Source organism: Papio anubis, chromosome 2 (genome assembly GCF_008728515.1).
Source record: "Papio anubis isolate 15944 chromosome 2, Panubis1.0, whole genome shotgun sequence".
Taxonomy (NCBI): Eukaryota; Metazoa; Chordata; class Mammalia; order Primates; family Cercopithecidae; genus Papio; species Papio anubis.
The window spans coordinates 193,555,021-193,575,071 of NC_044977.1; the positions used below are offsets into that span (position 1 = coordinate 193,555,021).

Here is a 20,051-nt window from a genome sequence, read left to right on the forward strand (position 1 = left end):
TGAGTGAAAGGGTAGGTGAATGTTTAGAAAAAATACTAACCCTTTCTGCAAAATACTGTACCATTTTACACCCCCATCAACAAAATATTAGTTATGGTTGCTGCATATCCTCACCAACAGATGTCCTTTCTAAGATATCTTTAAATACCCCAGGTCATAAAAATATTCTCATGTGTTCTAGAAGCCTTCACTTTTAGGATTATGATTCATCTCAAATTAATTTTTATATATGATGTGAGATAGGGGATCAAGATCCTTTTTTTTTTTTTCCCCCATATGGGTATTCAGTTGCCATATGTACCCCAGTAATAAATATTTAAATCAGACAGTATTGTAAGCCTTCCTGCCTTGTTCTTCCTTTTCAAAATGATTTTGACTATTTTAAGGCTTTTATATTTCCATATAAATTTATGTATTTATTAGCAGGGGGAGGCTCAAAGACAGATCAATATAAATTTTAGAGTCAGCTTCTCAGTTTCTTCAAAAAATCCTGATGGATTTATGATTCAGACTGCATTTACTCTATAGATCATTTGGAGATAACTGACATCGAACGGTATCAAGTCTTTCAATCCATGAACATAATATATGTTTCTCCATTTATTGAGGTGATGCATGATTTCTCTCAGCAATGTATAGATCTTGCATTTTTTCTTCCATTTTCTTTTCTCTTTTTTTGTTTTTGTTTTGAGACAGAGTCTTGCTCTGTCACTCAGGCTGGAGTGCAGTGGCAGAATCATAGTTCACAGCAGGCTTGAACTCCTGGGCTCAAATGATCCTTCTGCCTTAATCTCCCAAGTAGCTGGGACTACAGGTATGTGCCACCACACCTGGCTAATTTTTTATTTTTTGTAGAGATAGAGTCCAGGCAGGTCTCGAACTCCTGGCCTCAGGCGATCCTCCTGCCTCGACCTCCCAAAGTGCCAGGCTTACAGGCATGAGCCGCCGTGCCCAACCGGATCTTGCATGTTTTTTGTTAAATGTTTTCCTGAGTCTTTTATTTTTTGATGCCGTTGTTAGTGGAATTATGGTTAAAGTTTTCCAATTGTTTGCTGCTAGTATGTAAAAATACACTGCTAGTATGTAAAAATAATTTTTGTATATTAACTTTGTCTTCTGAGACCTAGCTAAACTTGTTTATTCTAGTAGGGTTTCCTCCCTTACAATTTTTTATGTTAGCAATGTATTAACTATAAATAGGAACAATTTTTGTTGTTGTAGTTTTGTATCATTTATGTATTTTTTCCCCCTTATTGCTCTGGTGAGGACATCCAGTTCCAGGCTGAGCAAAAGTGAGATAGCGCACCTCCCTGCTGTTTGTTCCTGATCTTAGGACCAGTCCTTGACCATTAAGTATGATGTTAACTTGACATTTTTTTATAGGTCCCTTTATCAGACTGAGAAAGCTCTCTTTGGTTTCTGGTTTCCTGAGGGTTTTTATCCTGAATGGGGACAAATTTTGTCACATGCTTTTTGTTTTTTTCTGGTAATTATTGAGATAATCATATAGCTTCTCCCTTTATGAACTGTTCTGTGGTAGATTACATTGCTTTTTCCAGTAGGAAATCAACATTGCAGTCAGTTTTGGGATAAACTTGGTCATGTTGGCTTTGGCAATTTTCTTTAATGTTTGTTTCTATTTCATTGTTTTCTGTTCTTTGTTATTAACTCTTTCTACTTATTGTGGATTTAGTTTGCTCATATTATTAGGTGGAAACTTAGATCACTGTTTTTTAACCTTTTTTTCCTTCTAATGTCAACATTCAAAGATATAAATTTCTAAGTACAACTTTATCCGCTCTTCACAAATTTTGACACTTGGCATTTTAATTATCATTTAGGTTAAAATTTTTTGTTTTTTTGTTTTTTTGTTTTTTTGAGACAAAGTCTTGCTCTGTTGCCCAGACTGGAGAACAGTGGTGCAATCTCAGCTCACTGCAACCTCTGCCTCCCGGGTTCAAGCGATTCTCCTGCCTCGGCCTCCCAAGTAGCTGGGATTACAGGCGCCTGCCACCACGCCTGGCTAATTTTTGTACTTTTAGTGGAGATGGGGTTTCACCATGTTGGCCAGGATAGTCTCGATCTCTTGACCTCATAATCCGCCTGCTTCAGCCTCCCAAAGGGATTACAGGCGTGAGCCACCACACCTGGCCTAAAAAAGTTTTTTAAGAGACAAGGTCTCGGTTGGCTGCAGTGGCTCACGCCTGTAATCCCAGCAGTTTGGAAGACCAAGGCAGGTGGATCACCTGAGGTCAGGAGTTTGAGACAAGCCTGGCCAACATGGCGAGACCTGTTTCTACTAAAAATACAAAAATTAGCCAGGCATGGTGGCGGGCACTTTTAATCCTAGCTACTCTGGAGACTGAGGCAGGAGAATTGCTTGAATTCAGGAGGTGGAGGTTGTAGTGAGCCACAATTGTGCCACTGCACTCCAGCCTGGGCGACAAGAGCGAAACTCTATCTCAAAAAAAAAAAAGAGACAACGTGTCCCTCTGTCACCCAGGCTGGAGTGCAGTGATATGATCATAGCTCACTGCTACCTCGAACTCCTGTATTCAGACAGTCTCCCTGCCTCAACCTTATGAGTAGCTAGAACTTCAGGCACATGCCACCACACCTGACTAATTTTTTATTTTTAGTTTTGTAGAGACAGAGTCTTGCTACGTTGTCCAGGTTGGTCTTGAACTCCCAGTTTGAAGCAATCCTCCTGCTTCAGTCTCCCAAAGTGTGGGGATTACAAGCGTGAGCCACTGCACCTGGCCAAGATTATTTTATTTATGGTTTAGAATATGATCTATCCTGTTTAATTTTTCACATGTACTTATAAAGAATATATATTCTATAGTTATTTTTATTTTATTTTATTGTTTTAGAGATGGGATCTCAGTATGTTGCCTGGGCTGGTCTCGAGCTCCTGGACTCAAGCAGTCCTCCTGCCTTGGCCTCCCAAAGTGCTGGGATTACAGACATGAGCCACTGTACCTGGCCTATTCTGTACTTACTGAATATAGGTTTCTATACATGTTAATAAGTTGAGGTGATTGATACTTTAGATTTTCTCTATTAAAAATTACTGGCCAGGTACAGTCACTCATGCCTATAATTCCAGCACTTTTGGAGGCCAGGGTGGCAAATCACTTGAGCTCAGGAGTTCAAGACCAGCCTGGGCAGCTTAGTGAAACCCTGTGTCTACAAAAAATACAGAAATTAGCTGGGTGTGGTGTTGTGCACCTGTAGTCCCACCTACTTGTGGGGGCTGAGGTGGGGGGATCACTTGAGCCCAGGAGGTGAAGGCTGCAGTGAGCCAGGTTTGTACCACTGTGCTCCAGCCTAATAATGACTATATTAATTCAAGAGAAAATAGGTGTATTTAGCTTGCTTGTGGTTCCAGCTTACATGTGTATCTTTTCATTTTCTTACATTTACCTGTGTGTATGCATGTGTGCTTGTGCATTTTAGGCATTACAATATATATCTTTTGTTTATTGCATGTTTTTATTTTTGAGACAGAGTCTCTCTCCATTGCCCAGGCTAGAGTGCAGTGGCACAATCTCGGCTCACTGCAACCTCCGCCTCCTGGGTTTAAAGAATTCTCCTGCCTCAGCCTCCGGTCTTGCTGGGATTACAGGCACCCGCCACCATGCCTGGCTAATTTTTGTATTTTTAGTAGAGACAGGTTTTGCCATATTGGCCAGGCTGGACTCAAACTCCTGACCTCAAGTGATCCACCCACCTCGGCCTCCCAAAGTGTTGGGAATACAGGTGTGAGCCACCACGCCCAGCCTATTACATCTTTAATGTTAATATTATCACACATGTCTGGGGCATGATGTTGAATAAGAGTGGGAAGAGTAGACATCCTTGTCTTGTTTCTGATCTTAGAGGGAAAACATTACCTTCCACTATTAAAAATATTAATTGTGGAGTTTTTGGGTAGGTATGCTTTATAAAATTAAGAAAATTCCCTTCTATACCTAGTTTGCTGAGAGTTTTTTAAAAAAATCGTGGATGGATGTTGAATTTTGTTAACTATCTTTCCTGCACCAGTTGATACAATCATGTGGCTTTTCTTCTTTTCTCTGTTTATATTACGAGTTACATTGATTGATTTTTTTGAATGTCAAATCAGCCTTGCATTCTTGAGATGAACCTCACTTGGTGATGATTTATTACCCTTTTTATATTTTGCTGGGTTTGAATTGCTAATATTTTGTTGATGATTTTACATCTATATATTTTTATTTTTTTAGAGACAGGATGTTACTCTGTCATCCAGGCTGGAGTATAGTGGCACAATCATAGCTCACTATACAGTCTTAAATGACTTCGCTTAAGCAATCCTCCTGCCTCAGCCTCCCAGTTAGCTAGGATTACAGGTGAGAGCCACAACACCTGGTTCATTTATTTTTATGTTTAGTGGATATGGGGTCTTGCTGTGTTTCCCAGTCTGGTCTGGAACCACTGGGCTCAAGGAGTCTTCCTACCTTGGCCTCCCAAAGCTCTGGGATTGTAAGTGTGAGCCATTGCACATTTACATCTATATTAATAAGGGATATTGATCTGTAGTTTTTGTTTTATTTTATTTTTTCTATTTTATATTTGTGTTTTTTACCAACTACTTGCAAGGATATTGGTCTGTAGTTTTCTTTTCCTCTGTAATAATAACTTCAGGTTTATCAGGGGAATCTGCCCCCAATATTTCAACGTAGGTTCTTTCTGTTTTCCCTAAGTGTCAGCTGGCTGAGAAATAGAAAGAATACAAAGAAAGGAATTTTACAGCTGGGCCTCCGGGGGTGACATCATATATTGGTAGGACCATGATGCCCACCTGAGCCACAAAACCAGCAGGTTTTTATTAAGGACTTCAAAAGGGGAGGGGGTGTACAAACAGGGAGTAGGTCACAAAAATCACATGCTTCAAAGGGCAAAAAGGAGAACAAAGATCACATGCTTCTGAGGCCAGTAAAGATCACAAGGCAAAGGGCAAAGCAAAGATCACAAGGCAAGGGCAAAATTAGAATTACTGATGAGGGTCTGTGATCGGCTGTGCACGTATTGTCTTGATAAACATCTTAACAGAAAACAAGGTTCGAGAGCAGAGAACCAGTCTGACCTCAAATTCACCAGAGTGGGATTTTTTCCCCACCCTAATAACCCTGAGTGTACTGCAGGAGACCAGGGCGTATTTCAGTCCTTATCTCAACCGCATAAGACAGACACTCCCAGAGCTGCTGCTTATAGACCTCCCCCCAGGAATGCATTCCTTTCCCAGGGTCTTAAATATTCCTTGCTAGGAAAATAATTCAGTGATATCTTCCCTACTTACACATGCATTTATAGGCTGTCTGCAAGAAGAAAAATATGACTGTATTCTGCCCGACCCTGCAGGCAGTCAGACCTTATGGTTGTCTTCCCTTGTTCCCTAAAATAGCTGTTATTCTGTTCTTTTTCAAGGTGCACTGATTTCATATTGTTCAAAAACACATGTTTTACAATCAATTTATACAGTTAGATACAATTATCACAGTGGTCCTGAGGTGACATATATCCTCAGCTTATGAAGATAACAGGATTAAGAGATTAAAGTAAGACAGGCATAAGAAGTTATAAGAGTAGGCTGGGGTGATGGCTCACGCCTGTAATCCTAGCAGTTTGGGAGGCTGAGGCGGGCAGATCACAAGGTCAGGAGACCGAAACCATCCTGGCTAACACGGTGAAACCCCGTCTCTACTAAAAATACAAAAAAAAAAAAAAAAAAAATAGCTGGGTGTGGTGGCGGGTGCCTATAGTCCCAGCTACTCGGGAGGCTGAGGCAGGAGAATGGTGTAAACCCAGGAGGTGGAGCTTGCAGTGAGCTGAGATCATGCCATTGCACTCCAACCTGTGCGACAGAGTGAGACTCCGTCTCAGAAAAAAGAAATTATAAGAGTATTATTTGGGAACTGATAAATGTCCATGAAATTTTCATAATTTATATTCAGAGATTGCAGTAAAGACAGGTGTAAGAAATTATAAAAGTATTAATTTTGGGAACTGGCATGTGTCCATATTAAAATGAAATACTCACAATTTATGTTCCTCTGCTGTGGCTCCAGCTGGTGCCTCCATTTGGGGTCCCTGACTTCCCACAACACAGGTTTGGTATCAGGATAATGCTGGTCTCATAGCATGACTTGGGACATGTCTCATTTTCTTCTATTTTCAGGAAGAGTTTCTGTAGAATCAATGTTGCTTCTTCCTTAAGTGTTTAGTAGAATTCACTAATTAAGCCATCTCAGTCTGGAATTTTCTTTTTTGAAAGTCATAAACTATGAACTCATATACTTTGGTATTGGACTATTCAGGTTATTTATTTCTTCTTGACCGTGTTTTATTAAGTTATGTCTCTCAAAGAATTTCACTTTAAGTTGTCAAATTTATGGACATGAAGTTTTTCATAACATTCCTTTATGATCATCTCTAAATGGCTGGAAAGTCTGTAGTGATATCTTCTGTGTAATTTCTGACATTGATAGTTTATATTCTCTCTGTCTTTTTTTTTTTTTTTTTTTTTTGAGATAGGATCTCACTGTGTTGCCTAGGTTGAAGTGCAGTGGCATGATCACTGCTCACTACAGCCTTGAACTCCTGAAATCAAGCAATCCTCTCATCTTAGCCTCCCAAAATACTGGGATTATAGGAATGAGCCACCATGCCAGCCTTAGTGCTTTCTTTGAGTTTAATTTTTTTTTCTTATTATCTTAAGGTGGAACCTTAGATCATGAATTTGAGATCTTTTTTCTAAAATAAACATTTAAAGCTATCAGTTTCCTCTAAATACATACTACTTTAGCTGTATCCCACAAATATTAACTTGTTGTAATTTTATTTTCATTTAGTCGTAACTATTTTCTAATTTCCCTTGTAATTTTCTCTCCCAACTAAGGGTTATTTAGAAGTTTGTTGTTTGATTTTTCAGAAATATTTGGGGATTTCCCAGATTTTGTTCTGAAATTGCATTATAGTTGAATTTTGTTATTGATAGAGAACATCCTTTTTACCAGTTCTTTTACGTCTTAAAGTTTGTTTTATGGCCCAAAATATGATCTAACTAGATGAATGTCCCACACGCACTTGAGCAGAATGTATAATACAAAATATTGAGTATTTGCTCCAGTGATTACAATGTATGTAGTGTACTTACGATATCTACTTAGTCATGTTAAATATAGGAAACTTTCCATAGCATAATTTTATTCATTTTGCTATTGTTGTAATATAATATTGTAAATATAATATATTAATATATTACTTCTTTATATATTATAAACCTCACAATTAGGCCAGCACGGTGGCTCATGCCTGTAATCCCAGTACTTTGGGAGGCCGAGGCTGGTGGATCACCTGAGGTCAGGAATTCAAGAGCAGCCTGGCCAACATGGTGAAACCCTGTCTCTACTAAAATTACAAAAGTACAAAAATTAGCTGGGCATGGTAGCAGGTGCCTGTAATCCCAGCTACTCAGGAGGCTGAGGCAGGAGAATCGCTTGAACCCAGGAGGTGGAGGTTGCAGTGAGCCGAGATTGCGCCACTGCACTCCAGCCTGGATGACAGAGAGAGACTGTCTCAAAAAAAAACCAAAATAAATAAATTTTAAAAATAAAAAATAAACTTCACAATTAAAAATTTTACAATTTTTGCTTTAAATATTTATTTGTCTCCAAAGAAATTAAAAGAAGAAAAGAAGTGTGTATAATTGTATTGAGGGTTCCCAAGACCACTCCAGGTTTGGTGATTGCTAGGTGGCCTCACTAGACTCAGCTTGTAGTCATACTCACAACTGAGATTTATTACGCTGAAAGCATATAAAGTAAAATCAGCAAAGGGAAAAGGATCATAGGACAATGACTAGAGGAAATTAGGCAGAAACTTCCAAGAGTCCTCTCCTAGTAGACTCACTCAGGACCTGCTTAATTCCTTCAGCAGTGAGTTGTGACAGCGTGCACAAAGTGTGGTCTACCAGAGAAGATTACCTGATTCTTAGAGTTCAGGGTTTTTATCGGAGGCTGGTCATGTAGACAAAATTTCAGCCACTGAAATTTCAGACTCTAGAAGCAAGTAAATGTTCAGCATAAACCATATTGTTTCTGCAAATAGTTTAGACACAAAGAGCCATCCTTATAACCTAGTGAAGTTTTAGATCAGTGTAGGGAAGTGTTTACACTTCCAGATGCCAGCAAAAGGTCAACCTTGCAAGCAGGCATTCCTACAGAAAGCAATCTCTGACCTGCTATGTTGACTCTTCTGCACAATAGTCTTTTATATCTATTCACATATTTACCATTTCCAGTAGTTTTTATTCCTTCCTACAGAAGCAAGTTACCCTTTAGTGTCATTGCCATTCCCACGAAGAACTTCCTTTAACATTTCCTGTAGTGTAGGTCTGCTGGTGATGAATTTTCTCAGATTTATCTGAAATGTCTTTGTTTCCTCTTCATTTTTGAAGGGTAGTTTCATTGGATATAGACTTCCGTGTTGAATTTCTTTTTTTTAGCCCTTTACTGTTTATTTCATTGTCTTCTGTTCTTTATTGTTCTTGATAGAAAGTTGGTGCCATTCGTACTTCTCTTTCCTTCCTATATATAATGTTGTATTAATCTGTTCTCACACTGCTATAAAGATACTACCTGAGACTGGGTAGTTTATAAAGGAAAGAGGTTTACAATTCCACATGGGAGGCCTCAGGAAACTTACAATCATGGCGGAAGGTGAAGGAGAAGCAAGGACCTTCTTTACATGGTGGCAGGAGAGAGAAGTGCAAGCAGGGGAAATGCCAGAGGCTTATAAAACCATCAGATCTTGTGAGAACTCACTCACTATCGTGAGAACAGCATGGGAAACACCCCCACGATCCAGTCACCTCCTTCCCTTGACACATGGGTTTACAATTCAAGATGAAATTTGGTTGGGGATGCAGAGCCAAACCATATCAAATGTGTTGTTTTTCTCTCATGGCTTTCAATGTTTTATCTTTATTTTTAGATGTCACAAGTTTGCCCATTATGCACCTGGGTGTTGTTTGTTTGTTTTGGGGGACAGAGTCTCACTCTGTTCCCCAGGCTGGAGTGCAGTGGCATGATCCTGGCTCACTAAAACGTCCGCCTCCTGGGTTCAAGTGATTCTCATGCCTCAGCTTCCCGAGTAGCTGGGATTACAGGCGTGAACCACTGTACCCAGCTTGTTTGTTTTTCATCCTGCTTGAGGTTTAGTGAACTTCTTGGATCTATAAGTTGATGTCTTTCACCAAATTTGAATTTTTTTAGCTGTTATTTTTTTCAAATATATACTCCATCTCCTAATTTCTCCTGTCCTTGTAGGACTCTAATGACATATCTGCTAGACTGCTTGGTATCCATTCTCTGAGGCTATGTTTTTTTTTTTGTTTGTTTGTTTGTTTTGTCTTTTTCATTTCTCTTCTTTGGATTGGATAATGTCTAGATCTATCTTCAAGTTCACTGATGCTTCTGCCGTCTCCAATCTTCTTTTAATTCTTTCTAGTGAAAAAAAATTTTTTTTGAGACAAGAGCCTCACTCTTTCGCTCAGCCTGTAGGGTGATGGTGTAGTCTCGGCTCACTACAACCTCCCTCTCCCGGGTTCAAGCAATTCTCATGCCTCAGCCTCCTGAGTGCTGGGATTGCAGGTGTGCACCACAATACCTGGCTAATTTTTGTATTTTTAGTAGGGACAGGGTCTCACCCTGTTGGGCAGGCTGGTCTGGAACTCCTGAACTCAAGTGAGCCACCCACCTTGGCCTCCCAAAGTGCTGGGATTACAGGCGTGAGCCACTATGCCTGGCCCCAATGAATTTTTCATTTTAGTTGTTATACTTTTAAGCTCTAGAATTTCCATTTGGCTCTTTTTTCTTTGGTTCTTTTCATAGTTTCTCTTCTGAGGTTCACTGTCTGCTTACTCATTATGTATATGTTTTCTTTGAAATTCCTGAACACATTTAAGCTGCATTAAAGTAATTGTTTAAATTCAGGTCATCTTAGGGTCTGTTTCTATTCCCTGCTTTTCCCCCCATTGTGGATCTCATTTTCATTTTGTTCTCATTGCTGCTGATTTTTTTATTAAATAATGGACACCATAGATAATACATTGTAAAGTCTCTGGATTCTGTTGTATTTCTCTGAAGAATTTTTTTTTTTTTTTTCTTTTTTGTAGCTGGCGTTTAACTTAACTGTGTTGAGAATTCCAAAGTCTATCTCCTGTTGTTGGCAACATTTATTCTTTGCTAGGTTTTATCTCATACATATGTAATTTCATTGTCAGCCAAGGAATTTGGTGGTCAGTCAAATATTTGACTGGGTTTCATATGCAGATTTTGGGGTACCTTCTGTGACTTCTTCTCTTGCAAGATTTCATCTCTAACTTCTAATTTTCTGGTGATACAAGGTCTGAACATTTTGCTGTAGCTCCTCAAGCCAGTGAAGCTGTGACCTCCTGCCACTCCAGGAGGCACAGATTGCGTAGTGCTCTCAAACAAAAGTTAGACTTGCACATCTCAGAGATATAATTCCTGTATTCCAAGGGTAGATTCTTCCAGATTCTACCTGTCTTTCTCCCTCCCCCAAATACTGTCAGACAGTATATTTTGTCTGGACTTTGTAATGTGTTATCTGCAGGGAGGTTAGTCATGCAATGGGTTCCTAAAATGTACCATATCCATTTGCTGTGCTCAGACATTTCTGATTTTTTTTTTTTTTTTTGAGACGGAGTCTTGCTCTGCCGCCCAGGCTGGAGTGCAATGGCGCGATCTCAGCTCACTGCAAGCTCCACCTCCCAGGTTCTAGCAATTCTCCTGCCTCAGCCTCCCAAGTAGCTGCAACTACAAGCACGCGTCACCACGCCTGGCTAATGTTTTTGTATTTTTAATAGAGACGGGGTTTCACCACGTTAGCCAGAATGGTCTTGATCTCTTGATCTTGTAATCTGCCTGCCTTGGGCTCCCAAAGTCCCAAAGTGCTGGAATTATAGGCGTGAGCCACCGTACCTGGCCTCTGATGGTTTTTTAAGGGCCATAAAATAATCTGTTACCTGGAGACAGGTTGGAATAGAATGAGTAAAAGACTGGAGGTAGGGTGTCAGGCCATTGTAGCAGAGCAGGCAATAAGTATTGTGAAAATCTATGACTGTCACTATATTATGTTAATAGATCAAACATATAGTTGTTTTTTACAAAATATAAAATTTTATTTTCTTGTATAAATCTGCAGAAATAGTATAAAAATGAAAATGTGGTTGTCCATTGCTGGAATTATATGAATGAGATAGTATATAGCTTACTTTTAGTTAAGCTAACACAATTTTTTCTTTCGTACATCAAGAGTTTCATAAAGTGTTGATACTGCGGATACCTTTCTTGTCTTCTTTTATTCATCCCTGAAAAAATCGTGTAAATGGTAAATGAGAACTGGAGAAAAAATTCAAAATGAAAAATTCTTTCATAAATAAATTTTTGTCCTCTTTTAAAGTAATCGAAGATACTTTTGGTCTCTTCCTGTCATTTTCTCGAGACTCAATTTGGCAAAACTAGAATTTATATAAGAAACTACAAATAAGTGACGGAGAACTCTAAAAACTTTTTGGCAATTACTGTATCCATAATGATTTAGTCATGTGACTTGAATTTATGGTACTTACCTTCCAAATGGTAGTGCTTGTTTGGGAGATCGTTGAGGTTCAAGAATGCTGAAACGGTGGAATATGGGCCAGGGAACTTTTTCTCTGGGTGTTACACTTGAAATTTAGTTCATTAATTTTAAGTTTGGATCACAATGGGTTAATCTCTATGTCTTAAAAAGTTTTCAAATCTGTTCCCTTTTTTCAGGTAATAAATAAAGTTCATCTTAAGGCAAATCATGTGGTCAAGAGAGATGTTGATGAGCATTTAAGAATCAAGACTGTTTATGATAAAAGTGTTGAAGAGTAAGTACACCGTTTTATTGTCTTTTTCATTATTAATCTAAACGTTAAATGTATTTTCATCTGTTACCTGAAGTTTTAAAAATTCATAGATAAAACTTAAAAAGGACTAGTGTAGCTTCAGAATTAAGCTGAAAATGCATTTTAGTCTGAAAATATGAAAATATGGGATATGATTAAAGCCTATACATTATGAATAATTTTCTTTTACCATCTCCCTTTCCTGGTAAATCACGAATAATTTATTTATTTTTTTATTTTTATTTTTTTTATTTTTTTATTTTTATTTTTATTTTTTTTATTTATTTTTTTTTTTTGAGACGGAGTCTCGCGCTGTGTCACCCAGGCTGGAGTGCAGTGGCGCGATCTCGGCTCACTGCAAGCTCCGCCTCCCAGGTTCAGGCCATTCTCCTGCCTCAGCCTCCGAGTAGCTGGGACTACAGGCGCCCGCCACCACGCCCGGCTAGTTTTTTGTATTTTTAGTAGAGACGGGGTTTCACCATGTTAGCCAGGATGGTCTCGATCTCCTGACCTCGTGATCCGCCCGCCTCGGCCTCCCAAAGTGCTGGGATTACAGGCGTGAGCCACCGCGCCCGGCCAAATCACGAATAATTTAAACAGAACAAATGTGGATCTACTTGGACGTGGACAGTCACAGACCTGGAAGGCACTCTTCAATAAGTACTAGTGTTACGGGAAAGAGGTCCGGTTCGGACTCCAGGAGAGGGTTCTCGGATCTCTCACGAGAAAGAATTAGAAGCAAATCCATACAGTAAAATGAAAGCAAGGTTATTAGAAAAGTAAAGTAATAAAAGAATGGCTACTCCATAGGCAGAGCAGCCCCAAGGCCTGCTGGTTGCCCATTTTTGTGGTTGTTTCTTGATTACATGTGCTACGCCTCTGAGAGGTAATTCTTATGTTTTTATGTCATTATTTTCAGGTTGCTCCCTGAGAAAAAAAATCTTGTAAAGGTATGTAATAAATACTCGTAACTTGAATTGGACACTTAAAATTTTATTGTATGCAAATTCTACTTCAGTAAAGAAAAATATATACGTGACTCTTGTGACTGAATAAAAGGTGTTGGTAGTGAAAGTGTTTATCATTTCACAAAAGGTGTCTTTGTGATGCACTCATGAAAACTTTGTTGGTATTTGGCATTAAATTAATCAGTCTCGTTTTTTTGCTTGCTTTCTCAAGTTTTTGGGGAGCAAATCATGCAGAGAATAGGGTGAAAAAGACAATTTTTGAAACACATTGAGATCACTGTTCTTTTGGTGGAAATGTTTATTTTCCTGAGGATTGATTGACTTGATAACCACATCAGATTTTTAACCGTATGGAGACACACACACCCACACACATACACACATGCACACAGGCACGCACGCATATGCACGCACACACGCACATGCACGCACACACACGCAAACATGCGCACACACACATGCACACACGGGCACACACACACAAACGTGCACACACGCACACACACGCACACACCCACGCATATACACGCACGCACACAGGCACACACACATGCACACACACAAAGCCAGCTCACCATGGGCCACAGAAATTGGTGAGTTTAATGAAAGGTAAGATTTTCTTTACATAAACTATCTTACTGTTGGAATCATCTAAGTCAGTCCATCATTCATAGTAATCTAGATTAATAGTTGAGATATATTGCAGTTTTGTTAAAGGTGTAGTATTGAAGGAAGTTAATATTTAATTAAAAATTAAAAACAGTTCAGATAAATGTTTTCTGGCTTTCTATTTAAGTGGGACTAGGGAAAGAAATTTCTGCCTGGTGCTGTTTTCCCAAGCTGAACTAGAAAATGGGGGAAATTCTTTTCCTCCTAGGCTTGCTGTCTTCCTACGCCTTACCATACAACCTTGACTAGTATCTGTATTCCAGAATTATAAGGCTTTTTTCATTAATATGCTGTATTTGCTTGTTTCAAATATAATTTATATCTTCCTTATAATTCTGTTTCTTTTTTTAACTTTTATTTAGAACAAGCTTTTCCCACAAGCTATTTCTTATTTAGAGAAGACTTTTCAGGTCCGTCGACCTGCGGGCACTATCTTACTTAGCAGGTATGCCACATTCAACACAGATGGTTTTCTTCAGCCATTTAGTACTCTGCCTCTCCCTATCTATGAATATGACAAGGTATGAAACTTATACTATAACTTTATTATGCTTGTTCTTAGAGACCAAACTGCAAGGTATTTAAAAAGAATAAAAAAAGTGCCTGCTGGATAATCATTCTTTCCCTGACCTTTCACTGTGAGATGGTCTACTGCATTTTTTCTGGGTGTAGTTGTCCTCTGTTCTCCAGATCACCTTTTCCCCTCGTTCATGTGTATACAGTGCTGGCTTTATGAAGTATTTGGGTGTTTAAAAACACAAATCAAGAGGATTTCCTATAGAACCCGAATTCTTTCTTAACTACTTTCGTAACTAAAATAGTAACATTATTAATGAAGTAATATAGCAGCTACCAGTTGATTACCATGTTTTTAACTGCTATAAAATATTCTCTTTTTTGTATTTAAACTTTGATGTACAAATGAACTGAAGACAATGTGCAACAAACCAATACCTCCGGAAGGAAAACGACCCTCACAGGTACTGCACCGGGGAGTGTGCCGCGCACACGAAATGCGGCCCCGTTGTTGTTCCAGAGGAACATCTCCAGGTATTTCACCCGGCTCTTGGCAGTACTTTTACACTTGAGATTTTGAATTTGTGAGTGTCCCAAAATTTTTACAGATTCAAGTTCAAAGTCTAGTAGCTTCCTTGGTCTACAAAAAGTAATCACAGATGTGCTGATTTTATTCTTTCATTAGCTTTCAAGTGAGTTGAATGGTATTTTCTTTCTTCACTGCTCCCCAGAGACCTCCCTGCCCCATTTATCTTGGTCTGCTGAATCAGTTTAGCTTAGAACGTTGTCTTGTCTTCCAGAATATCTTTTAGCAAGGCATATACCTCAGTTTTTTAAAGGACAGTCTGACATCTCTTAAGATAAAAAATATGTATGCTTCAAGCCAACCTAGAAGTTTATTCCATAAAATACTTATGGCTGTGTAATATATGTTTAAAGGTGTTCTTCGCAAAACTATAAATATGCCTGTTCAGGGTATTAGTTTTGCCTATTAGGGTGTGGTATAACCATGTAGTGGAATACTTTGCAGTTGTTAAAAAGTGAAGGAGATCTCTATGTACTGACTTGGAAAGATATTTAAGCTCTTACATGAAAAAAAAAAGGTTGCAAATCAGTATGCACAGTTAGTCCATTTTATTTGAAAGTATAGAAACACAGACAATAAAAAATAAGCAATCTGGAAGTACACACATGTTAAATCTGGATACATATAAAAATGTTAATCGTTTCTTTAAGAGATTGTTGGGGAAAGTGTTTTTCTTTTGTAAGTTCTGGAGATTTTTGTGATGTTCTGATTTCTCATATTGAACATATATTACTTATATCAAAAAAATAAAAAATTTAGGCTGGGCACAGTAACTTACACCTGTAGTCCTAGTACTTTGGGAGGCCGAGGCAGGCAGATTACTTCACTCCAGGAGTTTAAGACCAGCCTTGGCAACATGGTGAAACCCTGTCTCTACAAAAAATATAAAAAGCCAGGAGTGGTGGCGTGCACCTGTAGTCCCAGCTACTTGGGAGGCTGTGGTGGGAGGATTGCCTGAGCTGGGGATGTGGAGGTTGCAATGAGCTGTGATCTTCTCACTGTATTCCAACCTGGGTGACAGAGTGAGACCCTGTCTCAAAAATAAATAGATAAATAAGAATATCTCAGACTATGCCTAAGCTAAGCTGTTGCTTAAAAAAAAAAAAACTAGAAGGTCGGGCACAATGGCTCCCACCTGTAATCCCAGCACTGAGGGGGCTGAGGCGGGTGGATCACCTGAGGTCAGGAGTTCGAGACCAGCCTGGCCAACATGGCGAAACCCTCTCTCTACTAAAAATACAAAAATTAGCCGGACATGGTGGCGGGTGCCTCTAAACCCAGTTCCTCAGGAGGCTGAGGCAGGAGAAGCTTGAACCCACGAGGCAGAGGTTGCAGTGAGCCCAGGTCACACCACTGCACTCCAGCCTAGGCGACAGAGCAAGACTTCGACTCTGGCTCAAAACAAAACAAAACTAAAGTAAACTAAACAAATAAATAAGAATACAGCAATATTGTCATTAACCATAGTCACTGTGCTTTACAATAGATCTCTTGAACTTATTCCTTCTAACTATAAACATGTATTCTTTGACCAGCATTTCCTTAGCTCCCATTCCCTAAAGTAATTGATTTTAAAAATCATAAATGCATGTGTTAGAGAAGGAAGAATAAACAATGTGTATTTTCTATTAAATGAAATGAGAATTTGTTGTTTTTTTTCCTCTCTCTACAAGCATGGCTTACACCTTAAAATAATAATTTACTGATTTTTCTGTTTCTAATTTGGAGATTATGATTACTTGGGAATTTTGATAGAAGTAGCTTTCAAAAAAGTGACCATTACAGAGGCAAATAAGATTTGCTGGGCAGGGCGCCATGACTCATGCCTGTAATCCCTTAATCCCTGCACTTTGGGAGGCCAAGATGGGAGGATTGCTTGAGACCAGGAGTTCGTGACCAGCCTGGTCAATATAGTGAGACCCCGTCTATATATATTTAAGAAATATTTTAGGCCGGGCACAGTGGCTCACGCCTGTAATCTCAGCACTTTGGGAGGCCGAGACAGGCAGATCACAAGTTCAGGAGTTCGAGACCAGCCTGGCCAACATGGTGAAACCCTGTCTCTACTAAAAATATAAAAATTAGCTGGGCATGGTGGTGGGCGCCTGTAATCCCAGCTACTTGGGATGCTGAGGCAGGAGCCGAGCCGAGATCACGTCACTACACTCCAGCCTGGGTGACAGAGTGACTCTGCCTCAAAAAGAAAATGTTTTTAATAATAAAAGATTTGCTTGGAAGATTAGAAACAAGGGGAGATGACTCCTACCCTATATTATTTGAATTTTTAACAAGATGTGAATTACATTATAATAGGAAATATATTTCTATTAGATAAAATTTTTTTTACCATTTAGTTTAGAATTAATTATAGATTCAAAGAAAGTTGCAAAAAAACAAAAAAAGTTTCTTTTAGGGAAATCCCTTCATCTAGTTTCAGAGTTTTAAAACCTTTTATATTTCTGTCTTTTCAGCATCCTGTTTGGTTGGCCTTCCTTTGTCAATACCAATTATTTAATTGAAGTTATAGGTTTATGATCATTTTATGTAAAGTGGACATTTCAGTAAAATAAATTCAGAATTAGAGCTAAGTATTGAGTGGACAGGGAGGTATGGATTTTGATAAAAGTTTAGGGATAATAAAGATTAAATTGTACTGTGTTTATAGTGTAGATTTTACTATAAGATTAAATGCCACTACATCTAACTTTGTGTCTGTTCTGGCTTTCTGATGTCCCCCGTGGGTGCAGCAATGCAGGGTCTACCGCGGTGGTAAGTGGCCTCATCGAGCAGTGGGTGTGCCAGACCAAGAAGGCATCTCAGATGCAGACTTTGTTCTTTACGTTGGTGCTCTGGCCACCGAGAGGTGCAGCCAAGAAAACATCATCTCTTATGCAGCCTATTGTCAGCAGGAAGCAGACATGGACAGGTAAATTTTCCTCTGGGACTTAGTTTCCAAGATCGAATATGGGAACTTTTAAAGCAAACTGTTTTTAGTGTTAAGATTACAGGAATCTTGGATTTGCCAGATTGCCTCTGGTAGACAGGAATAGCATGCTGCCTGGATTTGGAGTGTGGTTAGGAGGCCGTGATTAGACTGTTATTAATGTGATAACCCAAGTTTTTAGTCAAAGTGAAAGAAAAGTGAAGCACTTCGTTTGACTTTTCTCCCTACGGTTCCTCTTCCATTTTGAGCCTGTTGTTTTTGCCAAAATTCTAAAGAAAAAGTCTACTGTCAAGTGGCCCAAGTACGGTGGCTCACACCTGGAATCCCAGCTCTTTGGGAGGCTGAGGTGGGAGGATCACTTCAGCCCAGGAGTTTGAGACCAGCTTGGGCAGCATAGTGAGACCTCATCTTGACAAAAAATAAAATTGGCCAGGCATGGAGGCACACACCTGTGGTCCCAGCTATCAGGAGACTGAGGTGGGAGGATTGCTTGAGCCTGAGAGGTTGAGGCTCAGTGAGCTGTGATCATGCCACTGCACTCCAGCCTGGGCAACAGAGTGAAACCTTGTCCCCCACAAAAAAGAAAAAACAAAATGGCTGGGCACAGTGGCTCACACCTGTAATCCCAACTCTTTGCGAGGCTGAGGCGGGTGGATCACTTGACCTCAGGAGTTTGAGACCAGTCTGGGCAACATGGTGAAACTCTGTCTCTACAAAACACACAAAAATTAGCCAGGCGTGGTGGCATGCGCCTGTAGTCCCAGCTACTCAGGAGGCTGAGATGGGAGGATTGCGTAAGCCTGGGAGGCAGAGGCTGCAGAGAGCTGTGATTGTGCCACTGTACTCCAGCCTGGGCCACAGAGCCAGACCCTGTGTCCAAAAAACAATAATAATAATAAGAAGAAGAAGAAGAAGAAGAAGTCCACTGTCAAGAGAATTTTCTTTGCAGGTGACTACCACTCTAAGGAAACAATTTGAACTTTAATTTTAGGACTTATGTGCTAAAACTGTTAAGAAAGGTGTTAGTAATGACTATTCATCTAATTGTCGTATCATTTGTTATATGTAATTCACTTAGCTAAATATCACTTAGAAATTCAGAGTTCTCTTTATTTACAAAAGATTTCAAAAACTTTCCCGTGAAGCAGCTCAGCTTTGAAATGAAAAGTTATATATGCAGAAGATTGCCTGTCACACACCAGACAAGTCAATTAAAGGCAGCAGGAATTGCCATATGTCTCAGAATAGATTGTATGTAACATTCTCAAATCTAGGTGAGATTAGATTTGAGATTAGCTGACTTCAAAGGGAGTCAGCTAGTCTTTTTTTTTTTTTTTTGTGACAGAGTCTCGCTCTGTCACCCAGGCTGGAGTGCAATGGCAGGATCTTGGCCCACTGCAACCTCTGCCTTCTGGGTTCAAGTGATTCTCCTGCCTCAGCTTCCCAAGTATTTAGGACTACAAGTGTGTGCCACTGCACCCAACTAATTTTTGTATTTTTAATAGAGACAGGGGTTTCACTAAGTTGGCCAGGCTGGTCTCGAACCCCTGACCTCAGGTGATCTGCCTGCCTCAGCCTCCCAGAGTGTTAGGATTACAGGTGTGAGCCACTGTGCCTGGCCTCAGCTCGTGTTTTGACTGATAGATGGATGTTTAACGCCTCAGCAATGGTCCTTTGATACATATGAATTAGTTATACTAGCTTCTCGTAGATTTGTTAGAAGAAAAAGCAGTATCTTCAGGTTTTTTTTTTTTTTTTTTTGAGATGGTGTCTCGCTCTGTTGCCCAGGCTGGTGTGCAGTGGCGTAATCTTGGCTCACTGCAAGCTCTGCCTCCTGAGTTCAAGTGATTCTCCTGCCTCAGCCCCCTGAGTAGCTGAGACTACAGGTGTGCGCCACCACGCCTGGCTAATTTTTGTATTTTTAGTAGAGACAAGGTTTTGCCATGTTGGTCAGGCTGGTCTTGAACTCCTGACCTCTGGTGATCCACCTGCCTTGGCCTCCCAAAGTGCCGGAATGACAGTCATGAGCCACTGCGCCTGGCCTTAAGTTCTTCTTTTTCAAGAAAGTGAAACCTTCCTTCACAATTGCTATATTGCATTAATTCATTTCGTGAATATTTGAGTGGCCAACAGACGAGGTAAACAAAATACAGATGTGTACCTGCCTCATGGAACTTATGGATTGCAGAGGGAGACAGGTATTAAATGTTCCTGCAAATAAATATGTGATTTCAAAGTATGATAAATACTTCGTAGAAAATAAATAGAGTGTTGTAACGTAGAGGAGAATAAAAGAGAAACACCTTGTGGATCTATTGAGCAAGGAAGACTGCTTTGAAAAAGTGAAACGTTAGCTGAACGTTGATAGGCTGTCGCCAAATA

At 39.6% G+C, this 20,051-nt stretch overlaps 1 protein-coding gene across 3 annotated transcripts in view; it reads left to right on the plus strand.

Moving 5' to 3' along the window:
• LMLN (leishmanolysin like peptidase) overlaps nt 1-20,051 on the plus strand; it is a 76,513-nt gene that overhangs the window by 2,328 nt on the left and 54,134 nt on the right. For all 3 annotated transcript variants that reach the window (XR_642488.4, XM_009198834.4, XM_003918669.5), the window contains exons 2-6: nt 11,871-11,968; nt 12,906-12,936; nt 13,986-14,068; nt 14,556-14,673; nt 17,473-17,651. Coding sequence is in view for 2 of the 3 variants with exons in the window: in XM_009198834.4 (XP_009197098.2) it covers nt 11,871-11,968; nt 12,906-12,936; nt 13,986-14,068; nt 14,556-14,673; nt 17,473-17,651 (509 nt within the window). In the remaining variant the exon portion in view is untranslated. The remainder of the gene's footprint in view (nt 1-11,870; nt 11,969-12,905; nt 12,937-13,985; nt 14,069-14,555; nt 14,674-17,472; nt 17,652-20,051) is intronic.